Consider the following 26,833-nt stretch of genomic DNA (forward strand, 5'->3'; position numbering starts at 1 on the left):
CTAAAAAAAATCTGTTTGAAGTAATATCTTGACTACAACCGTATTAAAGTAAATACTCATTAAATGACAGGTGGAACGGATTGCTCATACGGTGATTGCACAAAAGCAAGGGCACTTGAACTCTGCACAACTTCTTACCTCTGTATAACACATTTGAATATAACACACTCTGTGTGTCTGTATATGTTGAGTTTGCAAATAATTTGTCTTTACTTTTTTTTGCTGACAGAAATGAACAGAATTATTGTTGTTGCATCAGTGTGCTTAAGTTCACCAAATCTGTGCATTGCTGTACAATTGCATTAATTGGATGATTTAATTGAATGAATGATCCATTAATAATTGAACCAATCATCTCAAACAATCTCGATAAGTTTATCACTATGAGTAGCCTTGGAATGGACTTGACCCAGCCATTGTGCAATATCTAAAACCCACTATCCTAGACCTTAGATCATGTACTAATGGTAGATATAAAGAATGACAAGTTTAACTGCTGTCCTAAATATAGTCAAAGTGGTTACAATGTGCATTGTTTGTTGTTGACCATTTTGAATTGAATTAAAGAAAAGTCTTGAGCAGAAATTTTGACAAGTTAAATGTTAACTTAAATATAGCCAAGTCCTGAGTGTATCATGTAGCACACAAGGAAAATGTGCATTTTTTTTTTTAAATCGGTTGCTTTGTTTGACAGCTAAGCTCAGCAAAAGATACATTTATTACAAGTGAGTATTTCCCAGAATCAGTGCATTGTGTTCATCTTTATTATTGTGTATTTATTGTTGCAATTTTATTATAAATAATAGGCTACTATTTGATTAACTTGATTTTTCTCCGTTTTTGAAAGTATGTATGAGGCCAGAGCAGATTAATTTGTAAAGTCTCCCTCTGCATCCGACTGTCAGTATAAAAGAAATGTGTGGCTGTAGTATCAATAGATGGCCTGTGTGATAGCGTGTTAAAATACGAGCTGAGGCTATTGGGAATGTGCAGAGCGGAGCAGCAGTGCAGTGAAAGAGCTCCTCTAGCACTTCCCCCTCCCGGCGCTGATGTGAGGGGCTGCCTGCCTGGGTGGTCTCCCTCTCTCGCCACTTTGGTGAGCTGTTGCTTAGCAGCTAATAATAGGAGATGTTTGCAATGTAATTTGCCTCTTCCTCGGCCAATGAGAACCAGAGCACTTTTCCATCAAACCACCCTTTTCAGGCTTTGCAAAGGGGCTACCTCTCCAAGTGTTACTGCAACAGGATCAGAGGTAGACTGGCGGAATCCGCTCGCGACTTTCTTCTGCTTTAAAACGAGTTACGCGCTATAGCTGGACGAATGAAGACCGAAGGATCTATACGGATTCGAGCACATAATGTTGGGATGGAGTTGGAAGACTTTGGCTCAAGGAAAGACTAGAGAATATTTCTTAAAGCTGAACCCGGTGGATGCGCGTGTCGCGAATCTTGGATTATTACTATTATCGTCTTTGCCTAAAGCACCGCGTTTGTCTTTAACTTTCTTCTGCGCTTTTTCTGCCTCCCGTTTGGACTATGGCCTCGGATCCCAGAGACCCGGGACCGGCCGGTGGTGTTTTAGGAGACTTACCCCCAAGTTACACACGCTCTCCGCCGCCTGTGAACTCAGACCTCATCCGAAGACCCAGTTACTGCCACGCCGCTTTTGCGTTAAAACAGATTTCTAAGGTGACAAACGCTTTTCCGTTGGAATACACAAATACGCACTGCGTTGTTGTTGTTCGTGTATTCGTATTCCAGGGAGCCAGGGAACTGTTAATTACGTTCTTTAGCGTAGTTTTGGAAGTGTTGAAGGGAATTTACTTCTCTTTTTAGGCTAGTGAGAAGGAAATGATCAAAAGGCAACATTTACATCTCAAAGCTTATTAGGTGGAAATCGTTTTAGAGGGCGAGGAGCCTAAACGACGCTAAATATGAAAGTATGAGTGCGGACAGCGACTTCTATGAATGAGAGCCGAGTCTCCATTCATTTAGTTCTTCAGTCCGCGCGTTTTGAGTATTTTTTAACACGTTTAACACTTCTCTAAGCTGCCTCAGAGTACAGCCCGGTTGGTCTAGATACAATATAGCGTGTTTGTTTGACAATGCGCGCGTCCTGCTGAGGAATTCACTGATTAAGTTTGATCTGACAAAGCATCAGTGAAGCGCATGAACGCTTGGCTATGTGTCAAAACTCCCATGAGTGAAACCAAAACATGTCCAGTTATACTGCAGATAGGACTGCCAGTTACAGGACACTTGTGAGGTTGTTGCAAAGTCTGGATACATGAATTAAAGTTCTGATCTTTTTAAATGTTTGATTATTTAACAGACAGCTAGAACATGCTTACAAAATCACTGTCTTTGTCACACGCTGCTGTGTTATAACAGAAGAACCAAGTATTTTGAAATAGTTGTACTTTATAGAAACACATGTTTGACAGCTTTTATTTGAGGTTACATGATCCTATATGTTTTAGCATTCCACCCTTTAAGGCTAAAGCTTTTATATAGGCCTAGCTGTTATGTTGTATGATATATTGTTAAGTATTACAAAGTTCACCATCTTTCTTAACAAAAAGATGAGCACTGAATCCAGACCAGATGAGAAACCCGAGGCCTGTAATACACTTAAACAATTTAAACCCGCTAATCTTGAAAACTTTAATTTTGACATAAAATTGAAAAATTACAGAAGTTTGAAACAAATATATAACAAAATGACAAACATTTTTACAGGCCTATGAAGTTCTCCAACTCATGCCAGTTGCCATGGTATATAGGAACACATGAAATTGTTGATATTTTAGTGTTTACTACAGATTAGGGTGGATTAATGAGAAAACAGTTCTGATATTGTCACGCTGGTATTCAAACTGAATTTCGAAGTAATTCACTTGTTGTTTTCAGTTGGTTTGCTTTGTTTTTGTAGTCAAACATCTTTTACATTGTCTGATGGACAACAAATAGACAGTGTCTCGTTTAGAAATGTCTTACAAGAAAGAAAAAAACCCCCTCTCTTCTAAATATTGATTTGTGCGTTGTCAGGACAGTTCACTATCCTGGCAGGGCACCGTGTGTTACAACTGATCTAAAATAGCATCACTGTACATGTGAATAAGTGTTCCTCTCTTGTGTCTCAGGGGAAAGCTGTGGGACAGAAAGCACCACTGTGGATTCGGGCGAGGTTCCAGGCTTTTCTCTTTTCTCTGGGCTGTCACATCCAGCGACACTGTGGAAAAGTTCTTTTCATTGGACTGCTTGTGTTCGGAGCCCTGTCTGTTGGTTTGAGGGTCGCTGCCATTGAAACGGACATTGAGAAACTATGGGTGGAAGGTGAGTCCAAGCTTTCATGTTTCGCTGTGTGGGTGGTTTTTTGGGACTGATCGGTGTGGAGATCTGCAGGATCAAGTTATTTGTGAGCTGTATGCTGTGACTTTTCACTTTGCAAAGTGCCTGACACTGTTTTACAAAGTCCTTTTTAGTGCAACTCAATTTTAGATCTCTCTCCCAAACAATTTGACTGTCTTTGCTTAGCTTAACAAAGCTTAACTGATTGAAAATGTGATTGTGGTGCTGTTGTCGGGCGATATAGACCTAGACCTTGTGTGGGCTTCTGATATGAAGTCTCGGGATCTTTGAGCGGACATAGACCGTGGCCTCTGGAATTCCATATCTCCTGTCACGCACACGTAGCATTCTTTTTCCAAGCGCATGCAAGCCTTCTCTTGTTCTCTCCCCATCAGTCTATATTGTTTGCGGTAGGAGCTGTGCTTGATGTTTTTCTTTTTCTCCCCTTTCCCGTTTGACGTCCTTTCCGTGCACCTCACTTATCTGTGCATTTTCAGGCAGCTTTATTTGGTTTTCACACTGCCAAATTCCTTCTAAGCCCCCTAGGCTTTCGCCACACTGCTGATCCCCTGCACAGATGGGCTGTGTGTGAATCGTTAGCCATCTTTGAGGTGCTGACCCTCCCCCTCATGCTCGCTGTGTGGTCCTTCACTATTCTTGGATTCCATTCAACAATAAAGGCACCCCCCCTTTACCAAAAAAAGTGAATACAGCTGAAGTTTACCCACCTGTTTCACACTCACACACACAACATGCACACACACAAGGTGCATGCACACACACAAGGGGAGTCGTTATTTTGTACTTTTGTAGTTTTACTTGAAAATAAAACATGTTCATGCTCAGCAATGGTTTATTTAAAAAACTTATATATAATTTTTTTTTTTTTTTTTACAATATCATTGTAAGAAAATATGGCTTTCAGAAGGCAAAAAGTTTATAATTACTTTTGAAATATTCAGAACTGTAAATGTCGCGATATATGAACTAATGCTCTCTGGTGGGAACGTTAAGATGGAGTTTAAAGCAAAGGGAGTTGTCAGATGTTGGCAGTGAAATTTGTGTTTTAATGTAAAGCAGGCATAAAGCATGGGGCTCCTGGAGTGAAACGCCAAAGTGCTGAAAAGGAACACTGTGCCTTTAAGAGGCAGTGCCTGTGTTTCTAAAGTTTCTGCCTGTGTTGTTTCCCCCAATAGCCCATTGACAAAGCTGCTCTGGGCTGAATGGGGAGTAAGTGGTATGGTAACAAGGAGAGGTTAGTTCTCACACACAGGCACACACATTCACTTCTGCACATACACATAAAAAGTCACAGGGACAAACAAAAGAGTTTTATAATAGGTCTTGTGATTGGGAATTGAATTTAGAAAGGTCTCTGGTGCTGTTAGCGATTGCTAAATAGTTTCATATATTAAGAGGACCTTCCAGTGACCTGCCAAGCCAAAACCTATTATCATAAAATTAATATGGCAAAGGCATTGCAACATTTCAAAGATTAAGGATAGATCGGTTACATTTTAAATGTTACAACCTTTTTGTCACAAAAATTCAAATCTGTTGTGTTTGGGGGAGCTATAAAGAATAGTAAAGCAGCCAGGGCTTGTGGATCTCACACTTGCCCAGCTGTGCATTTTGGAGAATATGGCTCCTCATTCCTTACCCCTGAGGCGGTGACTGTCCCTCTTTCACCTCTGCTCTAGCCCCCACCCAAATGACACACAGGCCACCAAGCGTCCACGTCCTCAGGGACCACCCGTAATTCCTTCCGCCTTCCATCAAATGATGTGCAAAAAGCAGCAACCTTGTGTTTAGATGTCTTATAAAAATTAACCTACAGTTTAGTAATCAGGTCTAGACATCCTGTGAAGAATACTGTGTTTTGTCCACAAAATTTTTTGCCATTGAAGTCAGAATGTAGAGATAAAGTATCTATCCAACCTGGCCTAAAATACATCAGTGTTTATATCTGACTGTGAAAGTTTTTTTTTTTTTTTTTTTTACATACAATCAAAGACAGTTGAGACATTCATCAGAATATCTTATTTTGTGTTCCAGTTAAAAATGCAAGACATAAAGCTTTTTGGGTGAGTTATCCTTTTAAATCATTGGATAATTCTTGGGAAAGTGTGATTTCGTTTGCCGTGTGAGGCGTGAGAAAGAGGTGATAAAATTAAATGTAGGGTGACGGTTTGGGGGCTGGTGAGAGAAGAAACATTCTAGAATCTACAGCCTTAAATTACTCATGTTTTCTTCTTATGTGCAGTGTCGGATTGCAGAAGGGAATTTGTTTGGAGAATTAAGAGAGGGAGAGAAAGGATTGAGAAAGTTGCGTTTTCAAAGAAGCTGAAGTTATTTCATTTGGTTTCTGACACCAAAGTTGTACCACATCTTCTTTTAATTGTGCGGATTTTAATATTTGATTGAGTTTTTTTAGAGCGAAGGATGAGGAAAGCTTTGTCAGTGACAAGTTGCCTATCGGTGTGAGGCGAAAAAAGCAGACTTTGATATGTGATTATATGCTTGAGTAATGCTGGCCAAAAGGATTGTTGGCATTTAACGGTCATTGCAAAATGTGTGTCGGGCTAAACAAACGGCAAACTTTTCAAACAGACGGACATGTTTATGTACTCGTATACAGTCGTAACTTAATTTTTCTCATCCGTTTTGAACTATTTCGTTGTGCCTGACAGATGTGTACACACAGACAAGCTGTACAAACATTACTAAAAAGTTAAAAAGTTTACCCAGATATCTGGGTAGCAGGCCCGTTTGAGTTTTATGAAGCCACCAGGCAGTAGAAGAGAGGAATAAAGAACATACACATTGCATGAATGACTTTGTCCATATACATGTAGACTGGTGGAACCAGCACAAGCCCAGAATTTATACAGACACATGTGGACAGTTCAGTGTTAAGAGCAGTTATCTAAACAAAAAAGAAATGCGAGGTAAATGCAATAATTCATTAGAAAATACACAGTCTTCCAGTCCTGGTGCCGGATTCAAAAGAAAGAAAGCTCTATGAAGCATTATTGGAGGTGAATGGCAAGCCACAGTACCCCAGCTACATAAATAAACTCTAACTGCTGAGACTTAGACCTCACCAGTAGAAAGTACAAACAAGGCCAGAGTCAACCTGGGTCAGTTGAAAATGTTTACTTCAACCCCCCCCTCTCTCTCCACACAGGCCAGCCATCCAGCCCCTATTACTCAAGAACAGCCATAAGACCTGAATGCATCCCTTCTCAGAGTTTAGCAACTTTCTACCCCAAATCAGAGCGTTGCCAATTAAGGCTATGCTCACTCTGCCAGAGTTTTCATTCTCTCAACCTAATCAGTTCTTTTGGCATTGCATTTGTTTTTTAACCATTGGGTAGTTAAGAGCATGATGCAGTTCCAAAGGTTGTCAATGCAACAACAGAACACGTTTCATATCTAGGATAGAGAGGCAAATCGAGGTCTAGCTCCATAACAGAAGTGCTAGGGTACACCTTTTAGTTTATATTCTTAAGCTAATGTTACTAGAACAACACCAGCGGAGGCAGGAGGAGTCCAGACCCCCAAAAAGATGCCCCTCTTGCTGCCTGATTCAGACAGTATTTCTTACATTCAGTCCAACGAGGGTCATTCTCTTTGATCCATACTGGAAAAAAAGAAACTGGTCACTTTTTGGGGAAAAAAGTCTCCTTTTTGTCCTCCTCAACACTTTGTCCTTTTGGTTAGGGTAAAAAAAAAACATTTTCTTGGTACGTGGTGGAAAAGAAATGGTTTCTGGGCTCAATAAATTCATTTCCAGTTTGAATGAAACCAGCAACGTGGAAAATTTTTGCCTTTCACCGTGGGATGAATGTATGTTTCAACCACACATTAAGCTGCATTAGCAGCCAGTGGAGTGCCTAATGTGGGTATTTTTCACAGCAGCCAACACTAGGGCTGATTAGCATAATTAGTACAGGGAAGGCTATACATATGGAAATGGCCAGGACCTAAATGCCAGAACCGGTGGAAATTTATGTCAATGCTGACAGAAGTATCAGGTCTGAATAGGTGTTAGCTCAAGCATAGTTTTAGTATTCTTGATTTGTTTTTAATATTTTTACCTGAGTTACAGTGCATGATGTGTATTTGTTTTATCATCAAGGCCAAAAAGTTCTGTCAGAGAGATGCACTGGAGGACATGCATGTGTGCTTATGCATTTCACACTCGTAGACAAGCTCTGAAGCCAGCTCTTCCTCCCTCTCTTTAGCATTGTTTTATCTGCTGGGAAAAAAACAGTTTTGTAGTGAGTTTCTCTCTTAATTTTTTTCCCTGTTTGTTGGAAAACAACTGAACGTGACTGAAAATTAGGTTGACAAAGACCTGCATTGAGTCTCTTGGTGGCCTTGAGTTAGAGCTCATAGAGGCAGAGGTGGATCAGTCTCCATCTGCCACTGTATTGGGGCGAAATGGGGTGGTTCTCTCAGTCATGGTCAAGCCATTGAGACTCCTTGTGATTAAGAGTTGCAGTGAAGCTGAAATGTTTAAAAAGATTTGCACTTGAGCCAAATCTATCCTTCTTGTCTTTATAATGTGTCTGGAAAGAAGAGGAAGAAAAAATCAAACAAAGAGCTTGGAATGGACATTATGGGGGCTTGACGGGACCAAGGCGAAAGAGCTGGACCGGCTTGTTTTGTTCTTGGTGGTTTCATATACTAATGTGTGTGGAAGAAAAGGGGAAAACAGAAAGAGAGAATGAATGTGTGTATGAGAGAGTGTGTGCGTGGGCACGCACTGGCACCCGACTGTGTATCTGTGCTCTTGGATTTACTTGGGTGGTGAAAACAGGTAAAAATGTCTCTTTCAGCACTCTTCCTTGTGGGACTTCCTCCAGAACAGCGTGAGTCCTTTCAGAAGCCTCTTAATCCCTCTAATCTGGCCCACAACACTTTGAAGGTGGCCTGTCCTAATGGAGAAAGCACTGGGTTTCAGATCTTGTTGCTTATTGGTACTGCACCATATTCAAATGCTCAAATCTTGACAGTGAAGTCACATTTTTGCGTAATCTTTCAGTTAATTTTAACATGACTGTTTTTGTAACCAAGCGATTTTTGTTCTTAACCTTTTTTAGTCAAACCACATTTTCTTGCTCCCCTTTATACATCAATATGGTAACCATCACTTTATTTTAGGTGAATGTAAGCATGCAGTTGTGGGTGATATGTTGCAGAGCATTGGATAGGCCATGCCAGGGTGGACATGAGTGAGATTGGAGCTGACAGGGTCCACTGGTAGGGTGACAACCGGGGAGCAAGGGGCTTCTTCTCCATAGTTAATTACATGTCACTTTCCATACTGCCCACTGGGAGGGAACCCTCTCACACCAGCTCATTTTGCTGGTTTGCTCCTGGGTGGGACCTTGAGACAAGCTAGCTGAAGCTTGCTATCATTGTGTCCTAGCCAGTTAGGGCAGACTGTAGATTAGCTTCAGCTTTTTATTTGCTAGATAGTATTCACAGGATCTGCTGTACAACTATCTAATCTGTGAGACATTGAGGCTGGTTTCCTTTCTGGCTATGTTGGGGAACATTGGTCGGACCCTCCTCATGGATAATTGGCTTGTGATGGTGATGTCACCCCCAAGGCTGTGAAAAATGAAAGTAACAAAGAAAGGAGGGGCTCTGCTTGGGAGACAGTAAGCTCTGCATGGGAGTATTGCTGCATCGATATCACACAACACCTTTATGCTGCCCTTCACTTTGGTGTCTATTGACTTTTTTATTTTATTTTCATAAACATGGACTTCTCTACCCTGTTTCAGCTCCAGTAACTCAAAGCAAATATGCTTTGAAATCCCCCTAGGCATCTGTGTTTGACAGTTCTAGCTGTTTGAATCTTAAATGTACCCAGATCACTCTTGTGCATCATAGTTCTTTTTTCCACCCTCCTGTGTTGTGTTTCTGGCTGTGAAAGTATTTGCGTGCCTGTCTCTTTAAGTGTACAGCAGCAGTGAGCCGAGAGAACAGAGCAAAGCTCCCATCTGGAGGGTGGCTGAGTGGAGCGGTGACTGAGCGGCGGGGCCCACTCGGGCCTCTAGCTGGGTGGTCCAGATGGGAGGAACCAGACACAAATAGCTATAATTTACTTCAGGAGCCCCTGTAATTACAGGCCCAAGGATTGGAGCTCAATTCCTGCAGATGCCTGAATGCATTAAATATGAACATGCTGTCCGTATAACGACACAAATGCGTGTTTGCGTTTTGCAAATGGATACAGCCTTCAGATTTAGGCCGCCACATTTTTTGAAGTAATGTGTTTATGTAACCTGCATGTCAGATAGCTGCATGAATGGAACCAGGAGGTTGAATGTTTGCATTTTTAAAGTTGTAAGCTCCAGGGCAAACCACATGGAATTTACATTTGTGGTGCAATTTCTTTGTTTCTGTTCAGATCTAAGCCACTTACAAAGCTGTGGGCTACCCTGACAACAACAGTACTACTCTATTTCTCTCTTTCATTTTTCTTCTGTTTCTCTATGTCTCTTTCTCTTCCACTCCCTCTCTCAATTAACTGAAGCAGGCAGTGAGATGTGCAGGGGAGAAAAAGTGGCTCGGTGGGCTCAGCCAGCCACTGCAGGCTTGTCATCATGTATTGGGAAGTGGAGGGGCAGACGGGCAGGCTCTGATCTGGGCCAGTGTTTTTCATGTGCATTTGGCATGGCCACAGATACCCCGCGTCCTCTTTTTATCACCGCCTCCGTTAATTAGGAGGCTGGACTCAGGAGTTTCCTCTGCACTCTTTGATGCTTTTCGTTCAGACTCAACATACCACATGAACAGCATTTCTGCTTGTACTCTTCTGCCTTGCTCCCTCCTTCAATTTACTGCTCAAATCTTGGATGTGACATGTAGATCAAGAAAGACCTAAAGTCTTGAGGGACCTTCCAATCAGGAACCACAATCTGTGCTAAGTAGTGTAGAGTTAGCCATTAATTAAACCTTGTGTGGAATTGTGGGCCATGTCATAAGGAGTACTTCCACTCTTTAGTGTGCTAGAGACATAAATGTGATCCACACATCTGTTTTCTGGGGTTAGTTGGAGAGTACACAGGGGAATGAGAACTAGCGTGTTTAATCTCAGTTTAATTTGGGTTTAATTATGACATTAACCTCTCACTGAAGATCATGGTTGTTTCTTTGTTTAAAAAATTGTTGCAGTGTGACCATTAACATAGAACTATATTGTTCCTCTGGCTTGTTTTTATCCACAGTCAGAAGGAATAAAAACATAATGACTGCAAAGGTCCTTTCTGAATGTTTGAAAATAAACAATGTTGTCTGTCTGTTTCAGCTGGCAGTCGGGTAAGCAAGGAGCTACGCTACACAAAAGAGAAGCAGGGAGAGGAGTCCGTGTTCACCCCACAGATGCTCATACAGACACCCAAACAAGAGGGAACAAATATTCTTACCCAGGAGGCTTTGCTGCTCCACCTGGAGGCTGCTTTGTCAGCCAGCAAAGTTCAAGTGTCTCTTTATGGAAAGTGAGTGCAACCCCCAGAAGGATTACAGGGAATTTCAAACACTTACAAACATGAGGGCCAGTCTTTTAATATGTGGTTGTGTGATTTCTTCCTACAGATCCTGGGATCTTAATAAAATTTGCTTCAAATCTGGGGTCCCAATTATTGAAAATGTCATGATTGAGAGGGTAAGCATGTTTTTTTTTTATGCGTTATTTGTCTTTCTCCCAAATGATTTTCTTATTTCTTTTTGCTTAGTGCTTCAGACAGCTTTTATAGGGCTATTTTTTCTGTGCCATGAAATCTGCTTTACCAAAGATTATATGCTATTTCTCCCAGATGATTGACAAGCTTTTCCCCTGTATGATCGTAACTCCTTTGGACTGCTTTTGGGAAGGCTCCAAGTTGCAGGGAGGCTCCGCCTACTTACCGTAAGCATTCAGCTTATTCTAAATTAATATATAATGACATCTCTAATTAAGTCATACACAGCTTGACTAGACTATTATTAATATATAAGCTCAAGATATCAGAACTAACTATAGAATAAGCAACTGTGTCTGAACTGTAGCTCTGAACCCCCACCCCCCATATAACACGCGCTCCTTTAACAATTGGGCTTTACCTTCAACCAAAACGGTGCTGGGTGTGACAAACTCTAACATCAAGCCCCTAGCAAAAGCTCTATTTAGTCTGTTGATAAGCTGAAGCCTGGTTCCATCGTCGCTGGGGCTTGAGTTGTCATCAGTGTGGTGAGGGGGCTTTACAGGACAATCTCTGATCCTGCACCCCTGTCCCACCACCCAATCCCCCCAGCCTGAAGAAGCCCTTATGGAATGGGGAGAGAGAGAGAGAGAGATGACTACTACTGGGTGGGTAGGAGGCAAGGCAAGGGAAGGGAAGGGTGGGGGGGTGGGCAGGGGAGCTTTTGGGTCAGACAATGGTAAGCATTCTTTCAGTTTACGAGTGAGTGTCCATCAGTGAGGGGGCCCTGGAGGGGGCCCGGCTTTGTCAGCACTGGGTAACACTGTGCATTCTCATGGTAATCGCCCAGGCTTGGAGCTGTAAGTTGTCCAACAAATAAAATGGGCATTATTCAAGTCGTGGGCCCAGAGAGAAAAAAAGAGGGACGGAAAAGTGGGAGAAATTAACTGTGGACATTAGACATTGTAGTTTACACTTCCACCCGAAATACCTCCTTAATATTTTGTTGAAGGAAAATTGATAAATTGTATTCCCCCCATAAATTGCATTCTAAATTCATGCTGGACAAAAAAATGGCTATTTTTCAATTGGTTAAGACAGATTCTGTCAATTCTCATAGGGACTTTTTTCCTCTTTCGTTACTAATTTTCCAAGAAGGATGAGTGGCCTTTAAAAATATTGTTATTCATTGTATTCATTTCTCTATTTGGCCATGTATGAAGAGGGCTTGAGTTAGCCACTGAGGCTAATGTCCTCTCAGGCTTCCGCTTCAGCTGTTTTTTTCTAAAAGAGAGAGAGAGAGAGAGAGAGAGAGAGAGAGAGACAGAGAGAGAGAGAGAGAGAGAGAGAGAGAGAGAGAGAGAGAGAGAGAGAGAGAGAGAGAGAGAGAGAGAGAGAGAGAGAGAGAGAGAGAGAGAGAGAGAGAGAGAGAGACTTGAGGGAACAAAGAGCAGCAATCTATGGAAAAACAAAAGGGCCCAGGCCGGTTCACTCAAGCAAAAAATAGGAGATAAAGGAGACTCTCTTTGCAAGCAGGAGCAAAGGCGCTTGGTATGTGGGAATGGGAGAGGACCAGCTTTATTTGAAGCTGCTCTTCATGAGTTATTAGAGTGAGATTGGTCCTGGAGTTAGGACACTATTCACTTTTATTCTTCTTTACCCACAAATACTCATCACAGTGAAAGGCCCCTCTCTCACTCAGGGGGTATCACTCTGGCTTCTGAGGCATTTTCTTAGCTACATAGGTGTTGACTGGGAGTGTTGTTTCTTTTTCTTGTGATGTATAATAGTTTTAATTTTAAAGGCCTTAATAATGTAATATTGTTACAATTTTGCAATCTTCTTGTTATTAGTGTTTCCCAGAAGAACCACCCCTACTGAAGACTTCCCTTGTAACAAATTAGAATGTTAAAAGAGTCCAACTGTAACTTTACTACACCTAGAGAATTAGTCCTTGGCACGTCAATAGACAACAATCCACTCTCTCAATACCCACTGACTGAGAGAAGATAGATTAAAAACTGCAGACTGAGGGGTTGAGAACACTGAGCTCAAAGCAGCATTCAAGATAGTCGGCACAGCCCTTCCCAGCATTCTCACTGCCCGCCTTCATCCTTATCAAGATGTTTTAGAGGCAGAGGTAATCGTTATGACTCGATGCACAAAGTTAAGAGACAGCAGCCTGTAGACCGCCGGCACATTATGCCCCTCCGTGTAACAGGATAATAAACGCTACTTTATGCGGCATCTGTAGTCCACCACCACCAGGGAGGGACTGGTGCCGGCAGGCTTGGAGAAGCAGCAGCAGGGAAGGGGAAAGGGGGATTGCTTGGAAAAAGCATGCTATCTTTTGAAAAAGTTGTAGAATTGATTTAGCCTGCTTAAAATGTGTCTCAATTTTGTTGTCTGTTGTTGTAGGGGCATGCCTGACATTCAGTGGATGAATCTGGACCCCCTCAAGCTAATGGAAGAGTTGAGCCAGTTTACATCTTTAGAGGGCTTTCGAGAGATGCTGGATAAGGCTCAGGTTGGCCATGCCTATATGAACCGCCCATGCTTGGATCCTAACGACACAGACTGCCCTTACAGTGCCCCTAATAAGGACCCATGGCAGGTGGGAACAGTGTTGTAATGCAAATGACGATGTCTTAATATGAGTCTGTAGATTTTAAATGTGTGGTCTATTTTATTTAGGTCCCAGACATTGCTGCTGAACTTCAGGGCGGTTGCCATGGTTTCTCCAAGAAGTTCATGCACTGGCAGGAGGAGTTGATCCTGGGTGAAAGAGTAAAGGACTCCCAGAATGCCTTGCAGAGGTGAGAAAGGGGGAAAGAAAGAAGGAGAGTCATGAGGAGGGGGTATGTGGGTGGGCCTCTCTTAGGAGGCCCTGACAAGAGAGAAAGTGAGAGAGAAAATCAGAAAGAGACAGAGGTGGAGAGAGAGGGAGGAATCGTTCTGACTCCTAATAACCTCACACATCCAAGGAATTCCTTACATGAAGAGGGATCAGTTTCCACCTCTGACCCCAGTATAGGAAAGACCAATTAAACATGATGGACAGCCGCATAACCTATGGACGGATCTGAAATGCAGAGTGGAGGAAAATGAAAACATATTGAACAGAAAAAAAGAGCATATGATACAAAGTAAACAAACTGTGGGTAAACTAAAATCAAAAGTAAATGTATTTGACACCTGTAATTTAATAGCATATGTGTATGTGTATTTTCAATGCAGAGTTTAATCTGCAATAAATGAAAGTCTCTGCAGAGAGCGGGACATTGGCCTTCTGCCCAGCATTTGAGCATTGTTCTAATCTCAGTGGAAGTGTGATTTACAGCAGCCTGAGAGGGACCACACACATTATTTCAGCCTTTATTATAACATGTCTGCCTATTAACTCACCTTGCTACACAATGGTATTTACACATGCATAGATATTTGTACGTTCTGATCTCACTTAGTCCTCTATATTTCCCCCTACAGTGCGGAGGCTCTTCAAACCATGTTCCTTCTCATGAGTCCCAAACAGCTCTATGAGCACTTTAAAGACGATTATGAGATCCATGACATCAATTGGAATGAGGACAAGGCCACTGCCATCTTGGAGTCCTGGCAGAGGAAGTTTGTTGAGGTAATTTCCTATTTCATAACAGATCCCAAAGGGTCATTTTGTGAGGTCTGAATGGTTTCAGTGACCATGGAGGGTTCCCGGCTAGGGTGGAAAGGTAAAAAGAGTGTATAAGGTCACACGTGGTGCTAGAGGGTTGTTTTCCTTAGACCAGAGGATGGCAACGTCTGCCTGAATTCCATCAATCCTCAGCTGCCTAGTAAACGGAGTCTTCCTAGGAGGCCACTGACAAACTCCCAGTTATAGGAACAAGCTGTTTTTGTGATAACTGACACCCAGCATGTTGACTGAAAGAGAGAAAATTAGAGAGAGAGAAGAGCCTTCAATAATGTCCACTGCCTCAGAAAGAGAGCAAGAGAAGGGGAAGTGAAGTCAGGGGAGGTTGGGGGGATAGGGCACTGTAAAAACAAAGTGCTGGGGTATTCCTTTCCCCTTAAGTTTGTCGGCCATTCATGGTGCTGATGGAGTAGCCTGAGAGACCATGTGATCTCATCTGATCCATCTGACCTCTGCCCTCTGGCATCTGTGCTCATTATTTCTCACTTGTCAAGCTTCATAGGGTCTCGTGCATCTTGTTTGTGTATTATAAGGATAAAATAAGAGGTGGATGAGGGTACGGCCCACAGTAGAATGAACATTTTTTGGCTTGTCGGAAAAAGTAATTCAATATTTGTTTTGTGTTCTGCAATGTGTGCACAAGTTTGTTCAAAACACAATGCTAGGTTAAGTGACTTTGCTCATGCTGAAATGGATTAAATTGAGTCACAAGAGGTATCTTTGATTTGACAGATACATATGCTCTTTCCAATACAAATACTCAAAATCATGTAGTTGCATTCTCTGGATGTTTAAAATTGTGATTTTTGTTTCTAGGTTGTCCATGGGAGCATTCCTCAGAACTCTTCATCCAGTGTTTACGCCTTCTCTACCACCACTCTTAATGACATCATGAAGTCTTTCTCCGACGTCAGCGTAATCAGGGTGGCAGGTGGTTATCTGCTCATGGTAAGACATCCATTACTGTGGAAACTCTAGTTAAGGCTAATGGAAATGTGATGAGTGTGTCTCCATATGTGTGGAGCTATTCCCTTACATGTGTCTTTCTATGCACAGCTGGCATACGCATGCGTGACCATGCTCCGCTGGGACTGTGCTAAATCTCAGGGTGCTGTAGGGCTGGCAGGAGTGCTGCTAGTCGCACTATCTGTTGCTGCAGGACTTGGACTGTGCTCACTGTTGGGGCTGTCCTTCAATGCCGCCACCACGCAGGTAAATACACACCTAAACGTCTTAAATTCACACTCACCCTCAGGGCTTGGCTGTAATTCAGAGCTTTGCGTTCCTCCACAGGTGCTGCCATTCCTGGCCCTGGGCATTGGAGTTGATGACATGTTCTTGCTGGCTCATTCCTTCACCGAGGCCAGATCTAACATCCCATTCAAGGTATCTCATTAACACGCTCTGGATTATGCCTTCTAGGGGATTAAATGTTGCCTAGACTTTCTGTTGTTGTTGAAGATCACAACTCATTCTTTGCCATTCCTCTCCATAGGAGAGAACAGGTGACTGCCTGAGAAGAACTGGCACCAGCGTGGCTCTCACCTCCATCAATAACATGATTGCTTTCTTCATGGCTGCCCTAGTGCCTATTCCTGCTCTCAGGGCCTTCTCACTTCAGGTACGAGTGTGTATTTTGAGTGTGAGTACATGTCATAAACCATTGCGCCCTGTGCTGCCCATTCAGAAAAACTGGCTGTAATGGTCACCAATGAAATGGGCAATGAAACGTGGCTTTAATAAATGAGCAGTCAAAGTTAATTCAAAGTGAGGACAGCATTTTTGTTTCTCTTTCTCACATTCTTTCTCTCTATTTTATGGTCAAACCCCTACATCCAACTAATGTCATAGCCTGTTTTTCAGGTGGGGGGAAATGAGATGGGTGAATACATATCACTATATCACCCAGACATCAGACTGTGCTTCTCTGATCTCCCCAGGCTAACCTTGGGTGGTCTGTGCTGTAATGATACAGAATGTAATGTCTGTCTGAGGTTGGCGGAGTTGGGGGGTTGGTTCTGCTCAGACTCGCTGTGACCTTGGGAGTACCCTTTCCTTGGATTGTTGACTATTTGTGGAGTGATGGGGGAGGGGGTTGCTGGTTGATTTAGGGTGCATATTTTACTTTCTGGGATTCAATCCGAGGCACTAAAACAGCGAGGGATCCTGAATGCAGAGTTTTTTTATCAAGTTCAGACAGCAGCTGTGGAGTCGGGTGGCAGCGTAGAACTCATGAACGAAAAGACTTGGCCTCTATCCTAAAGTCTCTCTTTCTCTCTCACTCTTTTTTTCAGGCAGCAATTGTGGTGGTCTTTAACTTTGCCATGGTTCTGCTGATCTTCCCTGCCATTCTGAGCTTGGACCTGCAGAGGCGGGAGGATAAAAGACTGGACATCCTGTGCTGTTTCTACAGGTAAATAAGATGCACTGTCCTCTTACTTAATCTCAGTCCATTTTACAATGCCAAAGCATGTGGTACTCGAGATGTTTACTGAGATGTTTCTTTTCTCCAGTCCCTGTTCATCTCGGGTGATCCAGATCCGGCCTCAGGAGTTCTCCGACGCTAACGACAACCACCAGCATGCTCCGACCACCACCACCTACACTGGATCAACTATAACCACCAGCACCCACATCACCACCACTGTGCAGGCCTTCACCCAGTGTGATGCAGCTGGCCAACATATTGTCACCATCCTGCCACCCACCTCCCAAATCTCCACCAGTCCTCCATCCATGGTCCTATCCACACCCACTCCCACCGCTGACCCTTACGGCTCCCAGCTGTTCACTACCTCCAGCTCCACCCGAGACCTTCTAGCTCAGGTGGAGGAGCCCAAAGAGGGACGAGAGTGTGTGCCTCTGCCCTTCTTTCGCTGGAATCTGTCAAGCTTTGCACGGGAAAAGTATGCCCCTCTGTTGCTAAAGCCTGAAACTAAGACTGTAGTGGTTGTCGTTTTTGTGGCTCTTCTGAGCCTCAGCCTCTATGGCACCACAATGGTTCATGATGGACTTTACTTGACTGATATTGTCCCCAGGGATACAAAGGAGTATGACTTCATCACTGCCCAGTTTAAATACTTCTCCTTCTATAACATGTACCTGGTTACCATGGATGGCTTCGACTATGCACGTTCTCAAAGACAGCTTCTACAACTTCACAATGCCTTCAACTCTGTAAAATACGTAGTTAAAGACAGCAATCACAAACTTCCCAGAATGTGGCTGCACTACTTCCAGGATTGGCTCAAAGGTAAGCCTTCGTTTCACAATGACCTCTTTTTCATTAGGGGTGCTTGTACTATTTTTCAAAATGCTTAAATCTTAGTCAAAATATTTTAGACCATAACTTGTCAGTATTGCACTATTGTGTTAGTCATAGATTAGGATATATCAGCATCTACAAAATATTAGTAAATAAATTTGCATAGATATGGTGAAAGATGCCACATAAAGTAGCATTTTCAGTTGTGTTCACTCGTTGTGTGGGAAATGCTCTTATCTCTGAAGGTGATAGAAAGAGTTCAGTGAAAGTTCACTTCTGTCATCGGCTTTTGTGTTCCTCCAACCTGGACATAGAGAGGATTATGAGAGGGTCAGGGGTTATCTCAGACTGTTTGTGACCCCTCTGCTCACATTAGTTTGTACTGAGAGCTTAACCGTGAGGTGAATCCACAATAGTTAAAACCCAACAAATTGAAAAGAAGCTATTTATTTTAAAAGGCTGTGGAAACTGAAGGTAGTTTAAAAACTCTCTATTTCTCCCCATTGCTATTTCCTTTTCTTGTGAGGAGATCTCTGTAATTACAGAATGGTTGTGGAAACTGTTTTTCAGCTGTTGCCAGACTTTGTAATTTGGAGAGCACGAAAGGCTTTCTCTGGTTAGTTTATTCAGCCCACACACATTTATTCAGCACCAGGCAGAAAGATGGAGCTCTGTTTTGGTTTATATGCCTGTTTGTGTGTGTGGATTGGCATTAAATCTGACCCAAGTTTTTTGCCCCCTATCTAAGGGAGGGGTGATTTTAACAATCTTCTGCCATAGTTTACTGAGTTGTGAATAGAAAAGTAGGAAGGTTTGAACGTCTTTCTCACAGTTGGTCTAATTGTACATGTTCATGATCCATGTAGGTCTTCAAGCTACATTTGATGCTGATTGGGAAGCTGGCAGGATCACCTCTGACAGCTATCGCAATGGCACAGAGGATGGAGCACTGGCCTACAAGCTTCTCATACAAACTGGTTCTAAGAAAGACCCTTTCAACTACAGCCAGGTGTGTGGTCAGCTATTGGTTCATTCAGTTTAAATACTGCTTCAAAACTTTGACGTCTATCCCAAAACTTACATTTACCATTTTGTTTCTTTTAAAGCTTACATCCCGTCGCCTAGTGGATGAGGATGGTCTCATTCCACCAGAGGTTTTTTACATCTACCTGACGGTATGGGTCAGTAATGATCCGCTGGGCTATGCCGCCTCCCAGGCCAACTTTTACCCCCATCCTCGGGAGTGGATCCATGATAAGTACGACACCACTGGGGAGAACCTTCGCAGTAAGTAAACCCAGAAGGCGACATTATACAGGTTGTTATACAGTATTTATGGATATGTTTCATAAGTAGCATGTGTTTGTGTCTAAGAGCATTACTTCTCTTCTCTTTCAGTCCCTGCGGCAGAGCCTCTAGAATTTGCTCAGTTTCCTTTTTACCTAAATGGCCTCAGACAAGCCTCAGACTTTATTGAAGCCATTGAGAGTGTGCGCACAATCTGCGAGGAGTTCATGCGGCAGGGAATCCAGAACTATCCCAATGGCTACCCCTTTTTGTTTTGGGAACAGTACATTGGTCTGCGCCACTGGTTCTTGCTGTCCATCAGCGTAGTGCTTGCCTGCACCTTCCTGGTGTGCGCCATCCTCCTGCTCAACCCCTGGACCGCAGGCATCATTGTAAGTCTGCCTTCCTCTCACCCTAATCCATTTCTAACTCTCTTCTTTTCTAGCATTTTTCTCTATTCTCTTATTTCTCTTGTTTCTCTCTGATCCCCTCAACACAGCTCAATAACTTTGCCACCAGGGCAGTTTTCTGGGGAGGGTCTTTGCGGGTTGTCTAGAGGGTGCTGCTTGCATAGACACATATAAACACACAGTCACACATATACGTACTCTCCCCCTCATCTCTTTTGTCATTCAAATGAGGGCAGCAAGACTTTCTAAAGAAGAAATGCAAAGCTCTCCTGAAGGCTTTTACCTCCAACTGCCTTTGTCCATAAATTTGGGGACAGGACGGATCTGCCCAGTCACGACCTTGGCCTGCTAAACCCATCCATCAGGGACTGGATGTAGTGGGGGTAGTGGGTGGGTGGGTTAGTTTAGGGGCTAGGAGGTGTTTCACACAGGCTGGTGGGGTCCTCAGATCAACATGAAGAATCAAGGAAACTAGAACTATCCATTTGCTTTGCTTGACATGTATTTCTGGCTTAGCTGTATTATGTCAAACTCATTTGAGTGTAAATGCCTATTGCATTTATTTAAATGATAAAGCAAACTGTTTAGGGCACTTTTTTTTTTTTTTTTTACTCAAAATCGGTTCTGTCATCTTCAGTTTCACAGCCTATATGGAGCCACAGTAAAATGGATTTTACCATCTCCAATTAAAGCATGACTAAATTGGGACCCCTGCCAACATCAAAGGTTTTCAGGGCAAATACTTAACCAAGTTCCCTATTTATTGTATTAAAAAACAGTTTCTCATGAGTAGGAAAGCACTAAAGACTACACTGCACCAGGAACGCAAGATCAGAATGGTCCTTATGCTCTTTTATCATATAGTGTCACTAATTTCCGTACTCCTGAAAATGAGAAGACATGAGGAGTGGCCATGACATGGCCATTAGGTAATCTGATACTTGGGGCAGATGACAGTGAAATGTAGAGGATATTGGCCCAGTGATTCATTTCTCCATTGTGATTCATGTAGAGCTATTTCAATGCACATAGTTTCTTGTGATGTAGCTGCTAACGTGCTAGTTTTTTGTTTTGCTCCCAGGTTTTTATTTTGGCCATGATGACAGTGGAACTTTTTGGCATCATGGGCCTAATTGGTATCAAGCTGAGTGCCATTCCTGTGGTCATCCTTATAGCCTCCGTTGGTATTGGAGTGGAGTTTACTGTGCACATTGCACTGGTAAGATCATCTTGCACAGTAATTCATCAGTATTTGCTTTATTTGATTTCAATAGCAGAAATACATTTTCATTCTCTCTATTTTCTCACTGTTGTAGGGTTTCCTGACTGCCATTGGGGACAGGAACACTCGTTCAGCTGTGGCTATGGAGCATATGTTCGCTCCTGTGATTGACGGCGCCATCTCCACTCTGCTGGGAGTGCTCATGCTTGCTGGCTCAGAGTTTGACTTCATTATGAGGTGAGTGATTGACACTTCTCCAGGCAGGTCTCTGAGGTCGGCCCATATGCTGCCTTTTAAAATGGTGGCAGGCCTTAGTCAGGGAGACAGTTGTCCATGTGGCTCTAGGGTACAGGTGGTAACGTTTGCTTCCCCATCACCTGGTGTTGTCAGTCTCTAACTACCCTTAGACCACCACAGCACTCTTACAAACATCCTTGAGCTTTTTGAATGCACAACAAATGGAGGAAACATCAATGGAGTGCAGCAGCTGCTTGTAAACATGTAAACATACAACCCACTGTCCGGTGACTCAACATGCACACACTTGCACCCTGAATGCGGGGAGGAGGTCAACAGTCCAATGATTTGGTTGTGAACTCCCTCTAGCCATTGCATTTGAGCAGCTTTTCCACCTGGTTTAATGCCTAATTCACAGGAAGAAAAAAATGCCAAATAGTCTTTTTTTTCAACTGAATTTGGGCTCTGCTGAAAGCAAACCACAACCTTGAGAGCCGCCAAAAACAGACCCATGACACAAAATTTACTTAGCTGGAGGACCCAGCACAACATAGCTGCATGTTGAAAATGTAAAATATGCCTCTTGATAATTTTTTTTCAAGCACCCACTTTTTGCACCAAAGAGTAACTTGGATATGAGGAAGAGGTTTGGGTCTTCCAGGTAACTGCAGGGGGGTGTTAGAGCAGATTGTTTTAGGACAGTGCTAAAGCTGGAGGAAAGATTGGGGGTTGGAGCAAACCATTTGGTGCAAGCGGTGTGCCAGCACTGGGGCATTCACAGTGGGAGGTCCTGTTTAGATGTAGAGAGAGAGAGGTCTGGCCCTCTAGCTGGGGAGTAGCATAAATACATTGCTGTAAACATCTCCTGGCTATGGGACACTGAATAAACAGGAGAACAAGCTCAGCGGCCCCTCTTAGAACGAGCCACCCTTTCCAACCCCTGACTTGGAATGGAAAAGATTACAGTTTATATAAACAACAGAATTCCTAACACTAGGTCTACTCTGGAGGTCTAACCCAGGCGGGGCCTGTGGATGGTTTAGTCTTTTTCCCCCCTTTTTTTCTTTTTCTTTTTTACTCCTTAAATAAATCATGCTCCACTTTCGGAACGTTGACTTATTAAAATAAACATGCACCCCTTTTCCAATTTTTTCATGTATACAGGACTGTCAGACAGAATGAGCGCCTTTAACTAACAAAAGGTAGACATAAGTGCAGCCAGAGATGGTTGGCTGCTTTGTCTGATTTTTTCCATTCTTAAACAGCCTTCATGTTTTCTATGAACATTACAAACTGTGATGAAAGGATGATTGTGCCTTTCTCAAACTCCTATCAAAGTGTCACTCAAACTATGTGATTCTTCTAACTGTTTTCAGCCATCACCTTAGAGAGAGATGACTGAAAAAGAAAACGGTTCACACTCAAGCTGTCTGATTCATCTATGTTAATGAATCAGACATGAGAGAATTGGGAGGAAGGAGTGGAGAAACCACTCCATCTGAGAAACCCATAGCATGGCTCAGTCTCTGGTCTAAAAATGGCATATAATTCTGACCAGAGTCTCCGTTAGTAGCGCGCTGTATGCACAGACCCCGACGGGCCACCTTGGAAATTTGGGTTTTAGAGGTCAATTTAAATATTACTTCTCCCTGACTGTGCATAATGACTGAAAATAGGTAATTACAGTCTTTTAAAACCAGAGGTTCTGTGATACAGTATCGGGCTCAGTTCCTTAGGGAGCCGCGATAGAGACCAAACCAAAATAGATCCAAAATGGAGGTTCAGTGGTGCGATGACCGTCAGACCTGTAATCTTTTTCACAGGGTTTTTTGATTCATTTGTTTGACGGTTCTCAGACAGCCAAAGTAAACACATGGCTTCATTGGAGGAGACGGGTCAGTGGACAGCAGTTTCCACTGTACGTCTGGAATGCTCCAAGCAGATATGCCAAAGATGAACTTTTCCCCCTCTGTCTTTCTTTCTTAAACCCAAGGTTCTTGTAGATGCGACAGAAACAAAAATGGTCAGAGGGTGGGAGGTTAAAAGAACATTCCAGACTTTTTTCCAGATTCTGTTCCTCTTTTTCTTACCTCCAGAATTCTTAACCACAGCTAAAACAGCTGAATTGTCTCTTTTTAGTGTAACCATTTAACTGGAGTGCTCTCTAATTTTCTCATGCACTGTCTTTCTTGTGGTGAATCAGAGCCCTCCCTCAATGCTCTGAGCTGGAGCACAGAGGCGCAGACACCCCCACAGCCCTGCAGCTTATTAGTGAGCCCTACATGTTAACACGCAAGCCAGTATACAGTGCAAAACTAATAATGGTCTTCTCAGCCTTATATCTTTAGCCTCTACTTCTCAGCCTTATATTTTTAGCCTTTACTGCTAACATCTAGCACTCACCCAAGAGCTAAAGCCTGGGAAACCTCATTCACCACCCTCTCCCTAGGCCCCTTCGTTCAAACATAAGTTTTCAGTCTTAAGCAACTCTGCACCCCTTTACACTGCTCTACCAGACCCGCTAGTGCCTGTGCCAACCAGACCTCCAGGTTCTTGGCTTTGGAGTTGGAGGGTGGTGTTTCCTGCTTGTCTTCAGCACTGGATTAATATTCCTGCATTAGTCACCTCTACTGAGAAAATAACTAGTCTTAGTATTAGTCTTACTCAGAACGGTTTGGACTAATAAGAGAGATATTTCTATCCATTTGCGCATAACAGTTTATTGCACATGTGAAAGAAATACCTTTTAGCAGATATCCACGATTGTGTTGCGTGATTAGCTCTTGAACCAACATGGCAGTTGAGGGCCAGGAGGAGTGAGAGAGTAAGAGGAAGAAAAATGTAGAAAGCAAAGGTCTGGCCTGTCCTTCCCAGTGTAAACACAAAGGTGGCGTGCCCTGGCCAGGGTGAAATAGGATCTTAATAAGAGAGGGTATTAAGTTGCTGAGGAGAAAATTGCATTAACAGCAGTGGCAGCTTTTAGCCAGAGGGAGGGAAGCAGAGGGGGAAAAGCAATGGAGAGGGGTGACTGTTTCTGACGCGTAGAATCTGCTCACTAATGTAAACACATCTCCTCAGGAAGTGGCAGGGCAGTGGTGATAGATGAGGGCTCCCAGAGGGAGAGTGAGTGAGCACTAGCTACAAAGATGGAACCCAGGAATTTCTCTCCAGCTTTGTCAGGTCGCCAGGACAGAGGAAGCAAGGAGAGGGAATGTAGGGAAAAAACGATGGATAAGAGCATCCTACAAGAAGTCTTGTATATGACCTTTCTCTCTTGGATGATGACCACATTGTCTCATATCTTGTTTGAATATGCTGTGGATGTTTGGTGGCTGCTTTAGCTTTAATATTCTCTTCATTTGTGTTCTCTTTTGCAGATACTTCTTTGCAGTGTTGGCTATACTGACATTGCTGGGGATCCTGAACGGTTTGGTGCTACTTCCGGTACTGCTTTCGCTTATGGGCCCACCAGCTGAGGTCATACCCGCTAACAACGGCAATCATTTGCAAAGTCCCTCTCCTGAGCCCATGCCTCCTCCTATGAACCACCATGGGTACTATGCTGGGCACATCCCCAAGGGACCACGTCAGGCGTTCTCTGAGACCTCTGACTCTGAATACTATTCTGAAACTACGACCACCTCTGGCATCGGCGAGGAGGAGTATAAGTACTGTGACAGGAGCACATACATCACACCACCAGCTCAACCTCCAACCTCTCATATTCTGCTTGAAGCCAGCAAGAACCCCAGCTTCCCTAAGCTCACAGTAAGTCGACCTGACAGAAAACATTAGGAATCAAACTGCTTACAATGTAGCTGCTATTGAACACTTTTGTAATGTGTTTTGTGCTTGTTTTTGCCTCCAAGGTGGTGAAGCCTTTTGATGAAAGCAGCTCTAAAGGACAGAACAGCGAGTCAACGCAGAATGCTGTCAACTCGGTCAGTTCACAGATCACACGACGGGACAACAAACACGAGTACCAAGGGCAGAGGAGACAACATTTACCTAGCGACAGGGCCCACTGTCCTCGTAGGACTACTCAGTGTGGCCCAGGGCCACAACCAGGGAGAGGGCAGCAGCAAAACAGGACTACAGCCCCAGCACACAGCCCTGGGACATTGCAGCGCTCTAACAATGCCATCACCATGGTAACAGCAACAGCCTCTGTGACAGTGGCAGTGCACCCCAGTTTGCCGGGGTCGTACCAGGGTTACATGCACGAGGGTTTTGAGGATAACGAGTCAGACTCTTTTGATGACTCTAAGAGGACTTCTCAAACATATGGGAAAGCTACACATTATAAGAGGGACTCTTTAGAACTTCAAGATCTGGAATCCACAGAAAAAAGCCAGCATCAAGCTAACCAGACACTAGGTAAAGATTTGAACCTTTTTATGGCTTAATATTTCAAATCCCAATACTAGAAATTTGTGTATTTTAGATTATTTTGAAAAAGCAGGCATCTGTCCGTACTGATCGTGACCATGTTCTATCTTTTACGTGTGTTACAGGTGGTGCATGGATTCAAGCAGCCAAAGATTGCTAGACTGCTCCCAGCCCCCACATCCCTTTGTCTGGAATCTCTGGCTGTTTTTGGGAAGTTCCCAACCTCAGCCCAGTGTCTTTTATCTCTTTGAACTGTACATAGACCTCACACAGACAAGAGGATTTATTTTAAAATTATTAAAAAGGTCTTCATAGACATTTATAAATATATATATTTTAATACTAAAAAGAGGGAAACTATTTTAAAATGTGCTGTATAACTGGTGTATTCTCTTGTGTAAATGTCAGATGTATAGATTGTAAAATGAGCTATATGTAAAAATAAGTGAAATGATATTGGTTATTGAAATGCAAGGTCAGTGTTCTTTTTTCTTTTTTTTTTGCTGCTACTCTTCAAATTTAAGGTGACGTGTCTTGAAAATATGCAGTACCCCTTTCCCCAACATAAGCCAAGATTTAACTTTATATTAACAAGTTCTTAAACTGCAGCCAATAGGAAGCTTATCTGTTTTGTTCAAAGATGTTGACTTATATTTGTTTGCACTGTACAAAATCAAAACCTATATAGATAACAGTTTTTCTCAGTTGAAATTTCCAGGTTTTTTCCTGTATTTATTGAACTTTTTTACTGACAGCAACCATTGTGCCTTCTTAATTTTTAATCTCACAAAAATTAATTTGTCAAACTGTTGCATCACTATACTGTTCAGGATCAGCATTGTCATTGATATGGCTGTTAGTTTAATGTTATCATCTGTTTTTTTTTTCTCATGGTTTTACACATCATTGTTAGCATGAAATGCTCTGTCTATACAGTGTGCAGTGAACAGCAGAACTATGGGTCTAATGTTTTCTGTTCCATTATTCTGTTATATACTCATTTGCAGGCTACATTTATATACTTGAAGTGGTGGTTAAATGACACTTTTTTTTTGTTGCTTTTCCTCTATGGTTATTTTAGCCATACATGAGTAAGCTTCAGTTTGTCACTATATATGCCCCAGCAAAGGTTTGGGAGACATCAGGCAAACGTGTAGTTTACCCAAATATCATTCAGAAAGGGAATTGTGTGTGAGAGCAAAAGGATATTTTTGTTTTGCTTGTTTGTTTTCTCTCTTTTTTTTTTTACCATCTTGTTAGCTGCTTTGTACATAGCAAAAGCCCT

The 26,833-nt window shown here is 42.8% G+C and overlaps 1 protein-coding gene across 1 annotated transcript; it reads left to right on the forward strand.

Annotated features, from left to right (window-relative positions):
* Positions 1-1,520: 1,520 nt before the first annotated feature.
* Positions 1,521-25,708, forward strand: ptch2 (patched 2; the record flags this gene model as incomplete). Its single annotated transcript, XM_081373674.1, has 22 exons — positions 1,521-1,688; positions 3,143-3,335; positions 10,678-10,867; positions 10,965-11,034; positions 11,186-11,277; positions 13,469-13,664; positions 13,745-13,866; positions 14,537-14,684; positions 15,555-15,686; positions 15,795-15,950; positions 16,032-16,124; positions 16,234-16,359; positions 17,033-17,151; positions 17,252-17,991; positions 18,870-19,012; positions 19,110-19,290; positions 19,402-19,682; positions 20,782-20,919; positions 21,017-21,159; positions 24,537-24,927; positions 25,029-25,536; positions 25,674-25,708. The coding sequence occupies exons 1-22, from the start codon at positions 1,536-1,538 to the stop codon at positions 25,706-25,708; spliced, it is 4,350 nt and encodes a 1,449-aa protein (XP_081229800.1). The 5' UTR covers positions 1,521-1,535.
* Between the last annotated feature and the right edge of the window lie 1,125 nt (positions 25,709-26,833).

The sequence above is a fragment of the Scardinius erythrophthalmus genome, assembly GCF_964197995.2.
Source record: "Scardinius erythrophthalmus genome assembly, chromosome: 9".
NCBI classification, from domain to species: domain Eukaryota; kingdom Metazoa; phylum Chordata; class Actinopteri; order Cypriniformes; family Leuciscidae; genus Scardinius; species Scardinius erythrophthalmus.